The sequence below is a fragment of the Cynocephalus volans genome, chromosome 14 (assembly GCF_027409185.1).
Source record: "Cynocephalus volans isolate mCynVol1 chromosome 14, mCynVol1.pri, whole genome shotgun sequence".
NCBI lineage: Eukaryota > Metazoa > Chordata > Mammalia > Dermoptera > Cynocephalidae > Cynocephalus > Cynocephalus volans.
Window position 1 is genome coordinate 88663101 of NC_084473.1, and position 21150 is coordinate 88684250.

The 21150-nt window shown below is 39.4% G+C and overlaps 1 protein-coding gene across 1 annotated transcript; it reads left to right on the top strand.

Annotated features, from left to right (window-relative positions):
* The first annotated feature begins 5182 nt into the window (after positions 1-5182).
* On the top strand, positions 5183-7434 carry ZNF892 (zinc finger protein 892). The gene is made up of 2 exons (XM_063077817.1): positions 5183-5234; positions 6515-7434. Exons 1-2 carry the CDS (start codon positions 5183-5185, stop codon positions 7432-7434), a joined length of 972 nt encoding a protein of 323 aa, XP_062933887.1.
* Positions 7435-21150: the final 13716 nt, after the last annotated feature.

Genomic DNA, 21150 nt, shown 5'->3' on the forward strand with positions numbered 1-21150 from the left:
ACCGTATGGTATCTGAAAAGCTAGTGTTCAAAAAGGATTTAGTTTTCATTCATCCTGTGACCCTGGAATACAACAGAGATGAATCGAGTGAGGTGCAGATTGACACACAGAGACTTTGAGTATTATTGAGACTTTGAGTATTATTTTGACTACACAGCAGATGATAGATAGAAATATGTTTTCATTTATGTATCCAGATTATCATAGCAGAGTTCTACTGGAGTATAAGGGCAGAGAAGGATAGAAGGAACCTGAGCCAACAATGGTCCCAACTGTCTTGATTCAAGGATGTTGTGGGGTTGTCCCTGGTTTCCCTGTGCTGACTCTTCTTAGGTGACGGGTAGCTGGTGTATGGTAGTTTCTGTGAGATTACTGCAAGGCTAAAGTAGTCATTATGGCTCCTGTCTCCACTTCTAGGATCACTCTCTGAGGACTCAGACCTACCCGGTGCTGGAAATCCAAAAGAAAAAGGTGTGACTACCGTGACAGCTGTGCTGCTGACCCCTGGGTCCGAGGTAAGTTTAGATTTCTTCTTCTTTTTTTTTTTTCCTTCAAGTCTTAGAGGATTCCATTGTTATGGAATTGCTCAGCCCTGATTCCTAGTTTACTGGGTTCATCCTGATAAACTGATGAGTCAGGAACCTCACAGAAGATGCTCCTCATTTGTGCAGAACTTTCTTTCCCAGCATTGCTGCTTCTCTACGCACTAAGTACTTGCTGCACACTCCCAAGCCAGTCAGTACTGTAATTGGCCTTGTGGTGAGATGCAGACTAGCAAAAGCCACTTGCCCCTGCCTCATGGAGATAAGCAAAATAGTTAAGCATCATAAAAAATATGTGTATTTTTTAATTAAAAAAATTTTTTTTAAAGATCCGAACCCGTGGCCTTGGTGTCATCAGCACCACATTCTCCTCAGTGAGCCACGGGCCAGCCCAAAAATATATATATATTTTTTTAAATGCAGAAATAACTGGTGCAAACAAGTCATGAAAGCCCCCAGAAGAGGTTTTCCATTATCTACAGTATTGAGAAAGGTTTGGAATAAAAGTTGCACTTTGGAAAACAATGGAGAATACAGGAATATTCCAAGAAAGAGAACAGCTTTGGCAAAAAAAAAAGAATAAAAGAGTCTCTAAGTAATGGGAGAGTTGGAGGTCTTCAAAGAGTGTGTGAATCACCATGGGGCGAGCTGGAGTGTGGTGAGGGGAACCTGGATGTGTTGTACCCAGACCACAGAACAATCTACACTGGGTCTTATACCAAAGGCAAATAGCTCCCATGAAGGTTTTTAGAGGCCCAGCAAGATGAAACATGCCATAACTGATTGGATAGAGAAGATTAATAGAGATGTGGCTGTAGGATCTGGCCAGGACACCTGGAGATTGGCAAACCCTTTGGTACAGGTGCTGGAACTGCTTGTCTACAATCAGACCAGGCCGCATGGCATACAGGTACTGACGATCCATGTAAAGTGATGGAGAAAACACCAGTATTGATTTAGATCTGTGAATCTCAGGTGGCTTTCACAGGGAAGAGGGAAGAAAAAGGCTGTAGCATCTGCTGGACAGCATCTGATTGGTCTGCCTGTGCTTTCCAGCCCCAGCACATGTGCACTGGAATGAGTTTGACTGCTGCAATTTTCTCAGGAAACTGAAGTCTGAAAGGAACTGCCAGTTAGTCTGTTAGTGTTAGCATTGTTTGTAAAGAAAGAAGACTTGTGTTGATCACTCCTGAGGCATATAGCCTTAAGCCTCAACTTAAATAAAAAGTATAAGATTTTATACTTCAAGTGTTAGAATAAAGAGTTTATTATGGGCCCGGGATTTTCCGTAAGTAGTTCTTTAAACTTTATTTCATTATGTGCATTGTTTTATCAGTTGTTTTTGGATCGTTATATCATATACATTAGAATGCTGAATATAAACAAAATTAAGCATTATATTCATGTATGTGTTTAGGGGGCTGTGGTAAAAGTGATAGTTCAAAGGCGATAGTTCAAAGACTAATTCATTTGCTAGCAACCCAGGGACTGGTCTATTTTAATGTGTCTCAATTGAATTGTAGTGGTACAGAAATTTTAGAAATAGGATTAGAAAAATTATTAGACATTTGTCTTATCAGCAGTAAACGGATTCAAAGGAATATTACCTGCCCTGCTCCCTCCCCACATTTCAGTAGACAAACTAAACTTTGTGCCTATCATCTAGATTAAGGTTAGGCTAGAGTAAACACTCCTGCAATGTTTTCAATCTTTGATACACTTCTGTTCCCCTTCCCACCTCTGTTCCCATGCACCCCTGTTCCCATGTACACTTGTTTCTACTAATTCTGTTCATTCATACCTTCCTTCATTCAACTATGCAACAAATATTTACACAGTTCCTGCTCTGTGCCAGGTACTGCATCCATGAGCAAAACAGACCTGCCCTCTGCTCTTGTGGAGCTTACAGTCTAATGGGACAGACAGACATTAATCACAACGTTCCCTCAATGTGTTTAATCCAGGAGAAGGGAGAGAGAATGGTGCTGCAGCCAGAGAGTCAGGAAAGGCTGAGCTGAGATCTGAAGTGTGAGTAGGATTCAAATAGCTGAAAGGATCAGATAGCGGGAGAACATTCAGAAACAGGAAACAGCATGTATAAAGGAACAAAAGGGAACATGGCACACATTTCAAACAGCTGAAAAGTGGCCACCAACTGGAGCCTAGAGAATGCGGGAAGAGTGTATAATGGGATAGAGAGTAGATGGGGGGGGGGGGGACCAGATCGATCAGGGCCATTGTAACAAATGACAAGAACACTTTGGGAACTTTCAGAATAATTTGGGCTTGAGTGAATCTATATTCTGTGACATGTGTAGCAAACATCTTAATTTTTAATATATATTGGACTGAGTTTATTCTGAAAGGAAAACTAGACAGAATACTTCATATTTCTTGAACCTCTTATATTTTAAAAACCATACCATAAAGAAAATATGTAATTCATAATTATATTATCTCCCTTTTCCCATATATGAATAGTAAGGAATTTTGTAGTTCCATAATTTAATTTATTGATACAAAACTAATAACTTTGTACCTTTAGATTTTACATTGAAGGCGCTTTCCTTCCTACTCGCAGGTAACATGCAGTTCTGATGCATGGAGGCAAAGAGTGAATCTGTGGACTACAGATGCACCAGAGAGTCTTAATGTTGGAAGGGACATTAGAGGTCATTTCCTATCCTTCCTTCTCCTATGTTGTTAGCTTTAGTCCTTCCCAGAGGCCTGTGAAAGGACATCCGTTGGTGAGCACTGGTGTCTTTGGTTTTTTCAGGAATCATTGATGATCAGGGACATGGCTGAGGCTCTCACCCAGTGGGAACAGGTGAACCCTCCTCAGGGAGATGTGCCTGGGAAGCATAGGAATCTGGTCTTGTTGGGTAAGGATGGCTCTCCCTCCTGCTGTGAATTTACCCAGTGTGGTACCTTTGCTTCCTCAGTTCCTAGGAGCGCTGAGGTCCTTAGATTCAAAGATTCTTAATTTCTGTAAGGCCTGAGACAGGCCATTTCTGCTTCTTATATGTGAATATAATTTTAACACTCCCAGAATTAGGGATGGGCACCTCTATTGTATGGACCTGTAGCTTCTTTCCTCTCTACTCCTTGACCAAGGATGTTGATACAAAGTTCTAGTGAAAACAACTCTTAAGAGAATGGGTGCTTGTTCTCTTAACAGGGAAAGGTAAAAACAAGCATCTTAATTGTTCTGAGCTCTATTAAACCTCATATCAATCTTCCTACCTTTCTCTGAGCACTTCTGAGGAAGAAACCTAGAACTGATCTCACTCTTTCTCATACTGTCTTCCCTCAAGACCAAGGAGCTAGCACTGAGCTTTCTAGCGGACTCCTTTTTCTTTCCCCATGAACAGGGCTTCCAATCTCCAAGCCTGATGTAATCTCTCAGTTGGACTGTGGGGAGGAGCTGGAGAGAGGAATTTCAAAAGCAGCCAGTCCAAGTAAGTGAGTATTGGAAACAATGTAAATAAAATCCAGATGGTCAGTGGAAATGCCTGTAGAGGAGCCTTTCCAGATTTTGCTAGACCTATGGAAAAGTTGGAGCGAGGTCCCAATCTCTCCTGTGCCACACTCCAGCTCTGTGAATGATCTCTTTATAAAGTCATAATTTGATTTTTTTAGAGAGTAAATACTCCACCCTTTTAAACCAATTCTTTTTCCCAAATAAGGTGAAATAAAACCAACATTTTAATGTTTGTTAATAACTTACTTGGGTGCAAGGATGTAAACTAGGCATTTTCACATGTTGTTTTATCTGTGCCAGATAATGCTATTGTTTGAGTCTCAGACCAATGCCTATAAATTGATCTCTGAGTTTTCCCTTGCTTTCCTCTCCACCCAAGCAGAGAAAACATACCATGGTGGTTAAGAGAGCAAACTTTAGAACCAGTCTTCCTGTGTTCCAAGCCAATCTTAGCTACTTACTAGCTCTATGACTTAACAAGTCACTTATCCTCTCTGTGACTCAAATCCCCAACTGTAAAATGGGGATAGTACAGCCCTTGATCCATAGGGTTGTGAGGATCAAATGAAATCCATGAGAAATGTTTAGAACAATACCTAGCTATACGCTGAGCAAAAGATAGCTACTGATTAAGTCCCGGTAACTTTTTTTTTAAGATGTCATGGATTTGACCTTATTACTTCAGTCAAATTGTATTACTGCAGTAGACTATGAGCTAGCTATATTTTATTTAACCTTATCCTTGTGTGATCGAGGCAGCATAATACTGCTAGATTCCCTGGTGAATTGCTTACTTTGTCAGTGCCATAATTCCTCTACCTGGTTTCAAGGCTTTTTTTAGTTTACCTGCCTAACTTTTTTGCCTTCTCTGTTCTCCAACTTGAACCCTTAACACCAGCCAGGCAAGTCCCTTATTATCCTCCACTAACCATGTGTTCTCTGTGAATATTTAAGGCTTTAATTCTTCCACTTCTGTTAGCTGGAAGTCCATTCACTTTTAACCTATTTCTACATATTTGACCTTTAAAATCCCAAGCACTTCCCTGTGTATGATAGGGAAGTTTAGGACATTGTATCATATTGATTCATTTAATGTAAGTCATGGTTGGAGTGGATATTAAATATCATCTAAGCCTAGAAATATTTAAGCATTTTAGCAATGAAGGTTTTCCCACCAAACTCTTACCAGGAAGCCCAGGATCTTGGAGAAGGTATCCTGACAGGTTGGGGACCAATCTGAGCACATGGAGCTTTGACCTTCCCTTCCCAACACAGTGCTGTTTTTCTTTTTCTTTCCTTCTTTCTTTCTTTTTTTTTTTGTTTTTTGGCAGCTGGCTGGTACAGGGATCCAAACCCTTGACCTTGGTGTTATCAGCACCAAGGCCGAGCACCACACTCTAACTAGGTGAGCTAACCCACCAGCCCTCTTTTTTTTTGTTTTTCCTTACTTGGTTCCATTTTACTCTTTTTGGTTTTCTGGATATGGGGTGTGATAGTCAGCAATCAGGTGATCAGTTGCTTCCTAATTAATGAGCTTTGTGATCGTTTGAATTTGTAGATCTGGACCACATTGAATGCTAGCTTCTAGAATTTGTGTCTCATCTTGAGACTGCAAACAACAGAGATTTTAGTGTAAGACGGATGATTTTGAAAGATTAGTCTTTTAGCAGTGATTGGGACATATTGGAGTGGGAAAAGATTGGTGGCAAGGACATCAGCTAAAGATGGTCTTTCTCAAGGCATGAAGTAATGAGGCTCTGGTGAGATGGGTACAATGAGTAATCCCTGGAGGGTCATCTTTCTCTGGTCCCAGTCCTGTCACCACCCGACCCTGTTTTGTGACCGCTGTTTCCCCACACCACCTCTGCTTAGTCTTGTCCTGTTCTTCTTTCTCATTTCCTGTCCTGCTGCATACACAGATGTTGAGTACCTGCTCATCCTTTCCCTTTGTGCAGCTGTACTTCTTTGCCCAGTCATCTTTCTTTTCTCAAGTTCTCCCAAGATTGCAAGACTATTTTTGAGAGCTTTCAAGTTCATGCATTCCCCGTAAGCATTTTTAGTTTGTTTGTTTCATTATTTCCCTACCACAGCAGTTATTTTTCTCTCAGTATAGGAAATGATGCATGTGTATTTTTTCTTCTTTCAGACTGGGAGACAACAGGAAGCAAGGAGCTAACTCCAGAGAAGGACATCTCTGAAGAGGAATCAGTCCCTGGAGTGTTATTAGAAAGATTTCCAAAGGAAGGTTCCAGTGAATGTGAGGATTCTTTAGAAAGTCAGCAGGAAAACCATGAGAAACATTTGATACAAGAGGTTGTCACTCAGAAATTTTCTGGGGAGAGAAGTTTCCAGTGTGATGGATTTAGAAGAAATTTCAATCGGAGGTCATTACTTGTTCAACAACAAGGAGAGAGACTACATAATTATGATTCATTTAAAAAGAACTTAAAACAAAATTCGGATATAATTAGGCACGAGAGAATTTGTACAGGAAAGAAGCCTTGGAAGTGTAATGAGTGTGAGAAAGCTTTCAGTTACTACTCAGCTTTTGTTTTGCATCAGAGAATTCATACAGGAGAAAAACCCTATGAATGTAACGAATGTGGTAAAGCGTTTAGCCAGAGCATACACCTTACTCTACACCAGAGAATTCATACCGGAGAGAAACCCTACAAATGTCACGAATGTGGGAAAGCCTTCAGTCACCGCTCAGCCCTTATTCGGCATCACATAATTCATACCGGAGAGAAACCCTATGAATGTAATGAATGTGGGAAGGCCTTTAATCAGAGTTCATACCTCACTCAACATCAGCGAATTCATACTGGAGAGAAACCTTATGAGTGTAATGAATGTGGGAAGGCCTTCAGCCAAAGCACGTTCCTTACCCAGCATCAGGTAATTCACACTGGAGAGAAACCTTATAAGTGTAATGAATGTGGCAAAGCCTTTAGTGATCGTTCAGGTCTTATTCAGCACCAGAGAACTCATACTGGAGAGAGGCCTTATGAGTGTAATGAATGTGGGAAGGCCTTTGGCTACTGTTCAGCCCTGACTCAGCACCAGAGAACTCACACTGGGGAGAAGCCCTATAAATGCAATGACTGTGCCAAAGCCTTCAGTGACCGCTCAGCCCTTATTCGTCATCAGAGAACACACACTGGAGAAAAACCTTACAAGTGTAATGATTGTGGAAAAGCTTTTAGCCAGAGCTCATCTCTTACAAAACATCAGAAAACTCACACTGGAGAAAAACCCTACAAGTGTATGGAATGTGGAAAAGGCTTCAGCCAAAGTTCATCCCTTTCTCAACATCAGAAAACTCATGCTAGAGGGAAAACCAAGAAGTATGGACAGTCCTTCAGTGATCATTCAGACTTTAGCCAACAAAAGAGAATTCATACTGGATAAAGATCATGTAAATGTATATTCAGAAGATATTTATTGAGCATCTACCATACATGCTGTGGGGCTACAAAGAAATTTAAGACTTACAAAATAGTTATTGAGAAGTCATTGTTTATGTAGGACAGAGTTTAATTAGGCTGTAAAGGGGGGGTATGTTTTTTTGAATGTCCTAATGGAGGACACTGAATCTTCCTGGGGAAAGAGGAAAATTATTTCTGACATCCTAATGTGTATGTAAACTATCAGATCCTTTAGAGAGAAATAGGGTATGCCATGGTGGAAAGAAGACATCTTGGCTGGGCTAGGTAGTCTCTTAACGCAAAGGAGATAAAGTTGTAAAGAGATAAGTGGTCCTTTTAGGGAAATTACAGGGATAGAAATAAGAGATTGAGAATTTATGATGAGTTTGTTCAGGGTCAGAAGTGGTGGCAGAAGGAAAGTTGTCCTTCTGTCCTAAGTATAAGGACACAAAGAATGGAGAGGATAGAGAAAAAGCTAGGGGGGGAAATGCAAGAAGTGTTGACAGAGATAACTACTCAACTGAGTATTCACAACCAGGAAAATATTAGACTTCTTAGTTGGTCAGTTGCAAAGTTTCTATGAGGACAACTTTACCCTGAAGCTGAGGAATGTTGGCCTGGGGGTCTGCTTCTGCACTTTTTGTCTTTTGGTCTTTGTTCATTGAGGTGTCACCTACGAGGATTCATGTCGAGACCTACAGCTTAGAAAGAGAGAGTACAGAAGGGATCTTTGATGTGTTCAATCTGTTTTAAGCTATCTGAATTACCTGAGAATGTGCTTATTTATAAAGATTTACCTCAGTTGGATGTAGTTTGTACCTTAGGTTTTTTTCATACATAGTAAAATTTAGTTGTAGACTTGTTCTAATTAGATTGTGAAAAACTTGTTTTGAAATACTTGCCTTTCACCATTTTACTCTTGGGTAGAGGCAGATGACATCACTATTTTTTTTTTTCCCTTGAAACTTTGAAGGTTATTATTGGAAACATTATTTCGAGTGCAGTATTTTTAATTTTCAGAAGTTTCACTATTATGTGTCTTGGTGTGGATTTGTTTGAGTCTAGGTTTATATATTTTGCCAAACTTGGGAAATTTTTAGCCGTTGTTTCTTTGAATACCTTTTTAGATGAGCCCCCACTCCTTGTCTCCTGGGATTCTGATGACAAAAATGTTAGGTCTTTGGTTGGAGTCTCACAAGTTCCTGATGTGCTGTTCATTTTTTTTTTTCCAGTCTATTTTTGTCTTAGTCTGCTTGATTTCCCATAACAAAAATAGCCATAGACTGGGTGCCTCAAAAAAATTCATTTCTCACAGTTCTGGAGGCTGGGAAGTCCAATATCAAGGTGCCATCTGACTCAGTTTCTAGTGAGGGTTCTCTTTCTGGCTTACAGATGGCTGCCTTGTCACTATGTCCTCACGTGGACTTTCCTTAGTGCATGTAAGTGGAAAGAGATCTCCTTCTTATAAGGCCACCAATCCTATGGGATTAGGACCCCACGTTTATGACCTCATTATACCTTAACTACCTCCCCCAAATCCTATCTCCAAATACAGTCACATTGAGGGATATAAATTTTAGGGGGACACAGTTCAGTCCATAACATTTTCCCCTTGCCCCCCATTTATGTCCTTGTATGCAAAATACATTCATTCCATCCCAACAGCCCCAAAAGTCTTAACTCATTACATCATCAACTCTAAAGTTGAAAGTTTCATCTTAATATCGCTTAATCAATATGGGTGAGACTTGAGGTACAGTTCAATCTGAGGCAAAATTTCTTTCTAGCTGTGAACCTGTGAAACCTGTACATAACTTCCAAAGTATAATTGAGGGACAGGCATGGGGTAGACTTTCCAATTCAAGAGGGGAGAAATAGGAAAGAAGGAAGGGGTAGTAGGTCCCAAGCAAGTCTAAAACCAAGCAAGGCAAATCCAATTAGATCTTAAGCCTTGAGAATAATCCTCTTTGACTCCTGCTTTCTGGACTCACTGGGGTGATGGTCCTGCCTCTGCAACTCTGCCAGGTGGCCTCACCCCCAAGGCACTGTAGGGCTGTCCTGCCTCTAAGGCTTAGGTTGGAGACGATCTGGTGAGCTAAGGTGATCACTTCACCATTTGAAACAGAGGAGGCAGTGCTGATTTTTCAATTGTCTTTAGGGTCATTCTTTCCTTTTTTTGACAATAGTGCCAAATAGGTCTATTGTCTGGTCCTGTAAGATGTCTGAAGTCCAACAGCCTTCCTTCATTTAGTCTCTTTTTCTCTGTCCCCTTTAGTCCCAGCTGGCTTTATTTCTGCTGGTATAGTCCCATTTTTGTTCTTGACTTCTGTTTGGATAGCTGATTGAGTCCATGTGTCACGCCCATGATCTCTTTATCAAATGGTGTTCTGCCACACCCTTAGTGTTTTCTTCATAACAAACTTTCTCATTTTGTGCGATATGGATAGAATTTTCCAGATCTCTTAAGTTCTGGTTCTTTTTGCTTAACAATTTTTTTCTTCAGTTCATCTCTCTCCACATTATATTATAAGCAGTACAGTAAGGAGGATCCAAGCCACACCTTCAATACGTTGCTTAGAAATCTCGGCTAAATATGTCATTTCATTACTCTCGAGTTCCACCTTCCACAAAACACTAGAACACAGTTTAGACAGCTTTGCCACTTTTCAACAAGGATCACCTTTCCTGCATCTCCAATAACATGTTCTTCATTGCCATCTGAGACCTGACTAGAATGGCCTTACACATCCATTTTTCTAGTATACACCTCAAAACTTTTCTAGCTTCTACACTGTTATCCAGTTCCAAAGCTGCTTCTACATTTTTAGGTATTTGTTACAGCAGTACCCCACTTCTCGGTACCAAATCTTAGTCTGCTCAGGCTGCCATAACAATACCATAGATTGGTTGGTTAGAACAACAAATTTATGTCTCACACTTCTGGAGGCTGGAAGTCCAAAGTGAAGGTCTAGCAGGGTTCAGTTCCTGGTGAGGGCTTTCTTCCTGGCTTATAAGATGGTTGCCTTTTCACTGGGTCCTCACATGGCCTTTCCTCAGTGGATGTGTGTGGAGAGAGAGATCTCTTCCTCTTCTTGTAAGACCACCAATCCTGTTGGATTAGGACCCCACTTTTATGACCTCTTTTAATCTTAATTATCTCCAAAAATCCTATCCATATACAGTCACATTGGGGGTTAGGGCTTCAACATAAAGAATTTGGGGGAGGGAGAGAGACACAATTCACCCCATAGTAAATTTCTTTGTTGTTCAGATTGGATATTTCCTCTTTTTCTATCTTCAGGCTCACTGGGTTGTCCCTCTGTGCCTTCCATTCTGCATTGAGTTTTATTTCAGTTATTGTATTTTTCTGTTCCGTTTGATTATTCTATTTCTTTGCCAAGACTTTGATTCTTTGCTGAGACTTTATATGTTTTTGTGTCAAGCATGTTTGTAATTACTGAGGCATTTTTATGAGAGCTACTTTAAGATCCTTGTTAGAAACATGATAAAGTAGAAAAAAAATTGTTAGGTTATTCTAACATCTGTTTCGTCTCAGTGCTGGCATCTGTGGATTATCTTCTCATTGAAGTTGAGATTTCCTTGATTGTTGGTGTGATGAGTGATTTTCTATTGGAATCTGGACATTTTGAGTATTATGTTATATGACTCGGTATCATTTTTAAATCATCTGTTTTGGCAGGTCTCTTCAGACACCACTTTGGTGGAGAATGGGTTGGCAGGATGTGGCTTCATTAAGTTGCTGTTGGAAGTCCCAAGTACATCATTGGCCTCTTGACACCTGGGGCAGGGGTCAGTACTGCTGGGCAGGGGTGGAATTTACAGCTCCACACTAGGCCCCCCCCGATACTACCCTCGCTGGGAAGGTCAGCAATGTCCTGTTACTGCTCCTGACATGGTCTCTACTGGCACCATGGGGGCGGGGTGTGACTTCATTACTATTGGGTATTGGTATAAGGCCTGACTCTCTGCTAACACCACAACAGTAAGGAGGGAGAGAGATGTCTTGTCTCTGGGTAGAGCTGGAAACCTAGTCTCCCACGTCTCCACTGACACTGCCAGGGTGGGGTGGGGGGAGGGTAAGTTTTGAAAATCTGTCCACTTGGCCTTCTCTGATACGACCCCGTGGTGAGGGTGAGGGATTGAAGAGCCTTGTTACAGCCTGGCGAGGGTGGAAGTTTACCCCCGACTCAGCCTTTGTTGGTGGGGATAGGGCTACGGTATTTTCCGTGGTGTTTGGCTGGAATAGAGTGGTTATTTTCTAAAAGTTTTCTGTCTTGATTGGCTGTTTTCTTCCCAGTCCTTTGGCTAGAAGAAGCAGACCTTTAGGCCCCTTTTTTTTGTCTGTGCCTGTTGGCATTTCTGGGTTGTCAGCTTCTCCAGAACCCAGACTGGTATAGATGAGGCAAAAAGAAAACCCAAGAAACTCACTGCTGTGTTGTTCCTCAGGTTCCTAGGCCCCTAGGCAGTCTATTCTCTCTTCAGCTTGTGGAACCTTCTTACGTTTGTCTTATATATAATATCCAGGATTCTTAGCTGTACTTAGAGGGATAGGGGAAAGTACTACTCCATCTCTCCCATGACATCTACTCAACTCCAGCCAGCATGAACTGCCTGTTGTTGGGAAACCTGGGCTTTCTTGTAAGATCTCTCAATATATTGTTGGCAACTGATTCAAACATTTTATAAGAGCAATGCAAGCAAAACACATTTGCGGCTATGATCAGCCTTCAGTCTGTGATCTCAGACTGATTTGACACTGCAATGGCACATCAGTTGTGTAGAGTACAACCCAAAGGTTTGTGGGATACATAGGTCATTTGTTACCAGTTAGGAATAAGTACCAAGGGGAATGCTCACTGGTTCCCTAAAGATAAGCTACCAATTTGGTAGGTAGGAACTACCAGGTGGCTTCATCTAGCTTTGAAGTAACTGTGGTTTTTAATTTGGGAAAACACCAGTGTTTATTGTAGATTGCAAACTTGAGAAGGAAAGATAGATATGACTAACAATATAAACTATAGGGTTAACATTTTTTGTTTGTATCTTTGTTCCAAGATTATGAGAGAACCACTGGAGAATTGGATTCAGAATTTTGGTGCCTTTTTTTTTTTTTTCCAATTATGTATTATCTATATGTGGCTATACATTGATGTTAATTAGATATATAGTACATGTTATAGAGAACGAACAAAATAAAGAATGAAAATAATTGAGATTTGGGACAAGTCACGTAAGCCTTTGAAATCTGTTTCCTCTGTATATTTTAAAAATGTGATACCTACTTGAGAGCGGTTAGAATTTGGTAGAAAATGGATGCAAAAGTGATTTGTAAGCTATCAAGTGCTATATAACTATTAGGTATTGTAGATGTAGTTATTTATATGGCCTGTCCATCATGTATGCCTTATGATGGTGTAGCCCAATAAAAATCACTATGATTAATGGAATGAGTCTTTTTAAAATTTTTCTTGAACAGCAGTAAAATCTGCATTTTTTGAGATGATCAAACAGTTTTCTTTGATCTATTAATGTGGTAAATTACGTTGATAGATTTTTTTTATGTTAAAGAATCCCTGCTTTCCTGGGACTTACCCAATTTCCTGATTTTTTTTTTTCCCATCTCTGGATGAGTGTGTTTCTTGAATGTTTGGTTACATTCACCTGTTAAACTGTGATTATTGTGTTTGTAGAGTATGTTTTGATTGGTTTTAGGGGCTATTCAGGTTTTCTATTTCTTCTTGAAAGTTTTTGTTAGGTTTTTCCAAAAATAATCTTTTTGTCATGAAGTTGTTCAAAATATTTCTCCTTTTTTTATTGAAGCATAATTAATTGTACATATTTGTGGGGTATAGTGTTGAATACCGATACTTGTGTGCAATATGTGATGCTCAAGTCAGGATAATTAGTATATTTAACACTATACAATGTAATCATTTTTGTGGCAGTATTAGTCCATTTTGTGTTGCTATAACCGAAATACCTGAGACTGGGTCATTTATAAAGAACAGAGGTTTATTTGGCTTACGATTCTGGGACAGCTGCATCTGGCACAGGCCTCAAGCTGCTTCTATTCATGGCAGAAAGTGGCAGGCAGCTGAAGTAGGGTTCTATTCTACTTCTCGCAAAGTAGAACACATGGCAGTGGAAGCAAGAGAGAGAGAGAGGGGAGGTGCCAGGGTCTTTTAAACAACCAGCTCTCTTGGGAACTAGTAGAGCGAGAACTCACTCACTACCCCTCCTCCCCCAAGGAGAGCATTAATTCATTCATGAGGGATCCGCCCCCATGACTCAAACAGCTTCCAACACTGTCACATGGGGGATCAGATTTCTGCATGAGTTTTGGGGAGACAACACATCCAAACTCTATCAAAGGCCCTTTACCAATTCCTCACTAACCCTCCTCTACCTCTCCTTTTCCCACCTCTGGTAACCTCAGTTCTGTTCTCTCCTTATGAAATTTTAGCATATTATTGTGATTGTTGTATCTTTCTTTTTTTATTGATTGATTTTTGTAGGTCCCACTTATGAGTGAGAACATGCAGTATTTCTCTTTCTGTGCCTGGCTTATTTCATGTAACATAATTTTCTCTAAGTTCATCCATGTTACTGCGAATGGCAGAATATCATTCTTTTTTATGGCACAGTCATATTCCACTGTGTATATACACCACATTTTCCTTATCCAGTCATCCATTAATGGACATTTAGGTTGGTTCCAACTCTTGTCTATTGTAAATAGAGCTGCAGTAAACATGGAGCACAAGTATCCCTTTGACGTGATGATTTCCATTCATTTGGGTATGTATCGAGCAGTGGGATTGTTGGCTCATATGGCAGTTCAATCTGCAGTTGTTTGAGGAAACTCCATACTGTTTTCCATAATGGCTGCACCAATTTACAGTCCCACCAACAGGTTCCCCTTCCTCCACATCCTCACCAGCATTTGTTATTCTCTGTCTTTTTGATAATAGCCAGTCTACTTGTGGTGAGATGATATCTCCGTGTACTTTTGATTTGCATTACCCTGATGCTGAATGATGTTGAGCATTTCTTCATGTGTCTGTTGGCCATTTGTATATCTTGCTTTGAGAAATGCCTATTCAGCTCCTTTACTCATTTTTTAATCAGGTTACATTTTTTTTTTTTTTTTTTTTTTTACTGTTAAGTTGTTTGAGTTCCTTGTATATTCTGGATATTGATCCCTTGTTAGATACACAGTTTGCAAATATTTTCTCCCATTCTGTAAGTTGTCTGTATTTTCTTTGAAGTCCCTGTTTTATCTGTAGTTATGTCCCTTTTTTCTTTCCTGATATTGCTTATTTGTGTCCTCTCTTTTTGTCATCATTCTGTATCCACAGATTTGTCAATTTTACGAGTCTTTTAAAACAACTCACTTTTTGGACTTATGTAAAATCAACTTTATCAAAGTACACTTTACATACAAGAAAATTCATCCACTTAAAGTGTTCAATGAGCTTGACAAATGTGATACCTGTGTAGCCACCACTGTAATTGTGTGTGTGGTTATAGTAGTTCCTCCTCCTTCCTGTCTCCTTCCTTCCTTTCTTCCACTGTTCTATGAATTTTAAGACCTGTGTAGACTCATGTAATCATCACCACAATTAGGTTCAGAACAAGTCCATTACACCAAAAAATCCCCTTGTGCTGCTCATTTTTGGACTGGCTTTTTCTTTCCTACTGAGTATAATGGCTTTGAGATTCATCCGTGTTGTGTGTATCATTTATTCTTTTCTATTGCTGAGTTGTTTTCTATTTCATGTACCACAATATGTTTATCCATTCACCTGTTGAAAGATATTTAGGTTGTTTTTAATTTTTGTTGATTATGAATAAAACTGTATTAACATTTGTATATAGGTTTTTGTACGAACATAACTTTTCATTTCTCCAAGTTAAATATCTAGAAGTGGAATGGCTCGTCATTTGGTGTGTGTTTACCTTTGTAAGAAAGGATGAAACTGTGTTCCAGAGTGGTTGTGTAATTTCGTATTCCCACCAGCAATGTATGAGAGGTGCAGTTGCTCCACTTCTTTGTCAGCACCTGGTATTGTCAGCATTTTTATTTTATCTGTTCTAACAGATGTGTAGTGGTATCTCATGTGGCTTTGGTTTGCATTAGTGACTAATGGCGCTGAGCATCTTTTCATGTGCTTATTGTCCATCCGTGTATCTTTGCAAGAACTCCATCCCTAACTAAAGTTTAGGAAGTTTCTCTTCTACTAGTTTAATAAAAATGTTTATATTTACATCTATGATCCATTTCTAGTTAATTTTTGTGTAAGGTGTGAAATAAAAGTTTCAGTTCATTTTTTTTTTTTTTTTGGATGTGCTTGTCTAATTACCATCATTTGTGGGGAAAAAAATCATTTTTTACTGAATTACCTTTGCACTTTTGTCAACAATAGATCATATTTGTTGGATCTATTTCTGGGTTCTCTGTTCTGTTCCATTGATTAAAATGTCCATCTATTTGCCAAAACCACATATTGTCTTGATTACTGTAATTTTATAGTAAATATTAAAATCAGATAATGTAAGTTCTCCAAGTGTATTCTTGTTCTAAGTATGTGTTATCATTATATGTTTGTCTACATATCATGACATGTTTTACTTTATATGTTTTGAGGCTCAGTTGTTATCTGAATACAAGTTAAGAATTGTCATATCTCTGGTGATTTGAATGTTTTATCATTATGTAACCTTTTTATTTCTAGGAATACTTTATTTTGTAACAGATTTATTGAGATATAATTCAAATACCATAAAATTCACCCATTTAAAATGTACAATTCAGTAGTTTTCTTATATTCAGTGTTGTACAGCCATCACCACAATTAGTGTTGGAATGTCTTTATCACTCCCAAAAGAAACCCTTTAGCTATGACCCCTGCTATGGTCTGAATGTTTGTGTCTCTGCCCAGATTTATATGTTGAAATCTTGACACCCAACGTGATGGTTTAGGAGGTGGATCTTTAGGAGGAAGGAAAATTAGATCATAGGGGCATAGCTCTCATGAATGGGATAAGTGCCCTTATAAGGGAGAGCCCAGAGAGATCCCTCACCCCTTTCAACATGTGAGGACACAACAAAACAACAGGCATCTATAAACCAGAAAGTGGGTCCTCACCAGAATCCAACCATGCTGGTGCCTGGATCTTGGACTTCCCAGCCTCCAGAACTGTTAGAAATAAATTTCTGTCGTTTGTACGCTACTCAGTCTATGACACTGTATTTTTGATATAGCAGCCAGAACAGACTAAGATAGCCTCCCAACCCCTCCAGCCGTCCCTGCACTAGGCAAGCACTAATTTACTTTCTGTGTCTATAGATTTGCCCATTATGGACATTTCATATAAACGGAATCATACAATGTATGGTCTTCTATGGTTTGAATGTGTCCCCCACAGTTCATGGGCTGAAAACTTGATCTCCAGTGGTGTTGGGAGGTGGGGAATAACGGGGGTATTTGAGTCATGGGGGCACCACCCTCATGAATGAATTAATGCCATTATTGTGGGAGTGCATTCCTTATAAAAAGATGAGTTTGGCTCCTTCTTGTTCTCTCTTTTTCTCTCCCCCTCTCTTTGCCTTTCTGCCATGGGATGATGTAGCAAGAAGGCCTTTGCCAGATGCCAATCCCTTGATCTTCAACTTCCCTGCCTCCAGAACTGTGAGCCAAAAATTTCTATTCATTATAAATTACCCAATCTGTGGTATTCTGTGATAGCAGCACAAAATGGACTAAGACATGGTCTTTGTGACTGGCCTCTTTCACCTCGCATAGTGTTTTCATAAGGTTCATCTACATTATAGAATATATTAGAACTTGATTTCTTTTAAAAAAAAATTTTTCTTTCTTTTTTGTAGTTGTAACAAAAGAAACTGCATAACATAAAATTTACCATCTTAACCATTGCCTTAGTCTTTGTGCTGCTGTAACAGAATGCCACTGACTGGATAGTTTATAATGAACAGAAATTTTTGGCTCACAGTTCTGGAGGCTGGGAAGTCCAAGGTCAAGGGATTGTCATCTGTCAAGGGCCTTCTTGCAGTGTTATTCTGTGGCAGAAGATGAAAGGGCAAGAGAGAGAGCAAGAGGGGGCCAAATTCACTCTTTCTTAATGGCACAAATCCCACCAATGAGGGTGGAACCCTCATGGCCTAATCACCTCTTAAAGGTCCCACCCACATCTTAATACTGTTACAATGACAGTTAAATTTCTACATGAGTTTTGGAAGGGACAAACATTCAAACGATCACAACTATTTTTAAGTGTATAGTACAGTCATGTTAAGCATCGACACATTATTGTGCAACAGATCTCTGGAATGTTTTCATCTTGCAAAAGTGAAACTTTATATCCATTGAACAACAACTCCCCTTCTCTGCCTCTCCCTAGCTTCTGGCAACCACCGTTCTATTTTCTGTTTCTAAGAGTCTGGCTACTTTAGATGCCTCATATAAGTGGTATCATGTAGTATTTGTCTTTTTGTGACTGGCTTATTTCACTTAGCAAAATGTCCTCAAGGTTTATCCACGTTGTCAAAATTTCCTTCCTTTTTAAGACCAAATAATATTTTATTTTTATTTATTCATTTATCTGTCATGTTTTCTTTATTCATTTATCTGTCAGAGGACATTTAGGTTGCTTCTACCTCTTGGGTCTGTGAATAATGCTGCAATAAAAATGGGTGTACAAATCTCTCCTTGAGATCCTGTTTTCCATTCTTTTGTATATATAACCAGAAGTGGGATTACTTGATCATATGATAATTCTAGTTTTAATTTTTTTAGGAACCTCCATACCATTTCCTTAGTGGCTGTACCATTTTACATTTCCACCAACAGTGCATAAGGGTTCCAGTTTTTCCACATCCTTACCAACACTTGTTATTTTCTTTTTTTAGTAGCTATCCAAATGGGTGTGAGGTGATTTTGATTTGCATTCCCCTGGTTATTAGTGATGCTGCGTCTCTTTTCATATGGTTGTTGGCCATTTGTGTATCTTCTTTGGAGCAATGTCTATCCAAGTATTTTGCCCATTTTTAAATAGGGTTATTTGTGGGTTTTCTTTGTTGTTGTTTTTGAATCATAGTTCTTTATGTATTCTGGACATTAACCCTTTACCACGCACATGGTTTACAAATATATTTTTCCCATGTAGGTTGCCTTTTCACTCTGTTGATTGTTTCTTTTTGCTATACAAAAGTTTTTAAGTCTGGTATAATCTATTTGTCTATTTTTGCTTTTGTTGCTTGTGCTTTTGGTATCATATTCATGAAATCATTACCATATCCAATGTTGTGAAGCTTTTCCCTTGTTTTTTTCTAGGAGTTTTATAGTTTCGTGCCTTACATTTTAATCTTTAATCAATTTTGAATTAAATTTTTTTGCATATGAGGTATAAGGTTAGGGTTCATCTTCATTCTTTTGCATGTGGATATTCAGTTTCCTGACACCATTTGTTGGAGAGACTGTCCTTTCCCCATCGTGTAGCCTTGACACCACTTTTGAAGATCATTTGACCATATATGCGAGGGTTTATTTCTAGGTTCTCAATTCTGTTCCATTTATCTATATGCCTGTTTTTATGCTAGTACCATACTGTTTTGATTACTATAGCTGTGTAATATGTTTTAAAATCAGGCAGTGTGAGGTCTCCTGCTTTGCTTTTCTTTCTCACGATTGATTTGCCTGCTTGGATTCTTTTGAGATTCCATATGAATTTTAGAATTTTTTTCTATTTTAGCAAAAAATGCCATTGGGATTTTATAGGGATTGCATTGAATATATATATTGCTTTGGGTAGAATGGACATTTTTGACAGTATTAGGTCTTCCAACCTATGAACACAGAATGTCTTTACATTTATTTGTGTCTCCTTTAATTTCTTTTAGCAATGTTTTGTAGTTTTCCACGTACAAGTCTTTCACCTCTTTGGTTAAGTTTATTACTAAGTATTTTATTCTTTTTGGTGGTATTGTAAATGGGATTGTTTTCTTAATTTATTTTGGGATTGTTCATTGTTAGTGTATAGAAATGTAACATATTTAGTGTATTTCTTTGTATTCTGCAACTTTGCTAAATGTATTTGTTCTAACAGTTTTTTTAATCTTTAAGATCACGTCATCTGCACACAGATAATTTTATTTTTTTCTTTCCAGTTTCAATGCCTTAATCAGTTGTAACATACCCTCTTTCATTTCTGATTTTGCTATTCGAACCTCCTCTCTTTCTCTTAGTCTAGCTAAGGGTTTGTCAATTTTGTTGATTTTTTTTAAAAAACCCAACTCTTAGTTTTATAGATTTCATTGATTGAGTGGGTGCTGGATGGAAGAGCAAGCCCTTGATCTCTTACATGGGATGCAGCCCCTGCAACAGGTACTTGGCGGGGACAGGACGAGAAATGCTGGTGTCCTGCCTTTCCCATGAAGATACAGTAGCTCTTGACTGGGACATGGGAAAAAGAAGAGTCCTGGGTTCTTAGCTGTACCTCCTTGAAGGATTTTTCATCACACTGGGCTGAGAGGGAGGAGAGAAGGAACGTGTCTTGATTCAAATGCCAAACTTGATGTTCTTACCAACTTTTAAAGGCCTTAGAATGCTTTAGCTTCAATCACTGCTGTATCAGTTTGGCTGTTGCTGTATTGCAAACCATTCTAAAATTTAGAGGTTGAAGGGCTGGCCCGTGGCTCACTTGGGAGAGTGTGGTGCTGATAACACCAAGGCCACGGGTTCAGATCCCTATATAGGGATGGCCGGTTAGCTCACTTCGGAGAGCGTGGTGCTGACAACACCAAGTCAAGGGTTAGGATCCCCTTACCGGTCATCTTTAAAAAAATAAAAATAAGGGCTGGCCCTGTGGCGCACTCGGGAGAGTGCAGCGCTTGGGAGCGCAGCGGCAGTTCCCGCTGCGGGTTCGGATCCTATATAGCGATGGCCCGTGCGCCCACTGGCTGAGCGCGGTGTGGCTGGTCACAAAAAAAAAAAATAAATAAATAAATAAAAAATAAAAATAAATAAAATTTAGAGGTTTAAAACTATAGCCTTGTATTATTCCTCATGACTCTATGCGTCAGCTGGATAGCGATCTTGGCTGGGCTCAGTTAGGTGCCCACAATCAGGTGATGTGTCAGCTGTGGCCATGGCTGAGAGGGCCCTGCTCTCCTTCCCATTCTTCTAGCAGGCTAGCTTAGGCATACTCTGCTGGGGGCAGCAGTCCAAGAGAGTGAAATCATGCAAGGCCTTCTGAGGCTTCAGCTCAAAACTAGCACACTGTAACTCTTATCAAATTCCTTTGGCCAAAGCAAGTCCCAAGGGCAGCCTGGATGGAGAGGAAATAGACTCCAGTTCCTAATTAAAGGAGCTTGCAAAGGGTGTGGATACAGGCAGGAGTGAAGAATCGGGTCCGTCTTTGCAATCAGTGTAGCACAGTCTTAAGTATTGGTTATATTTTGTTGATATTGTCATTATTTTATATAGAGAATGTTTGTTTAGATTTTCCCATGTGTTTATCACTACTTACATTCCAGAAGAACTCCCTTCTGGGATGATTTTCTTTTTTTCCTGCAGGAATCTTTTTAGAAGTTACTCTGATGAGGATCTGTTGATAGTAAATTATCAGTCTTTGTTTACTGATGTCTTTGTTTTTGCTC

Excerpts from the sequence above, each read along its gene's own strand:
- ZNF892 (XM_063077817.1), top strand. The coding sequence starts at position 5,183 with ATGAAGGTTTTCCCACCAAACTCTTACCAGGAAGCCCAGGATCTTGGA. Across the intron at positions 5,235-6,514 it reads AGCCCAGGATCTTGGAGAAG|GAAAGAAGCCTTGGAAGTGT; the intron begins GTATCCTGACAG and ends GAATTTGTACAG.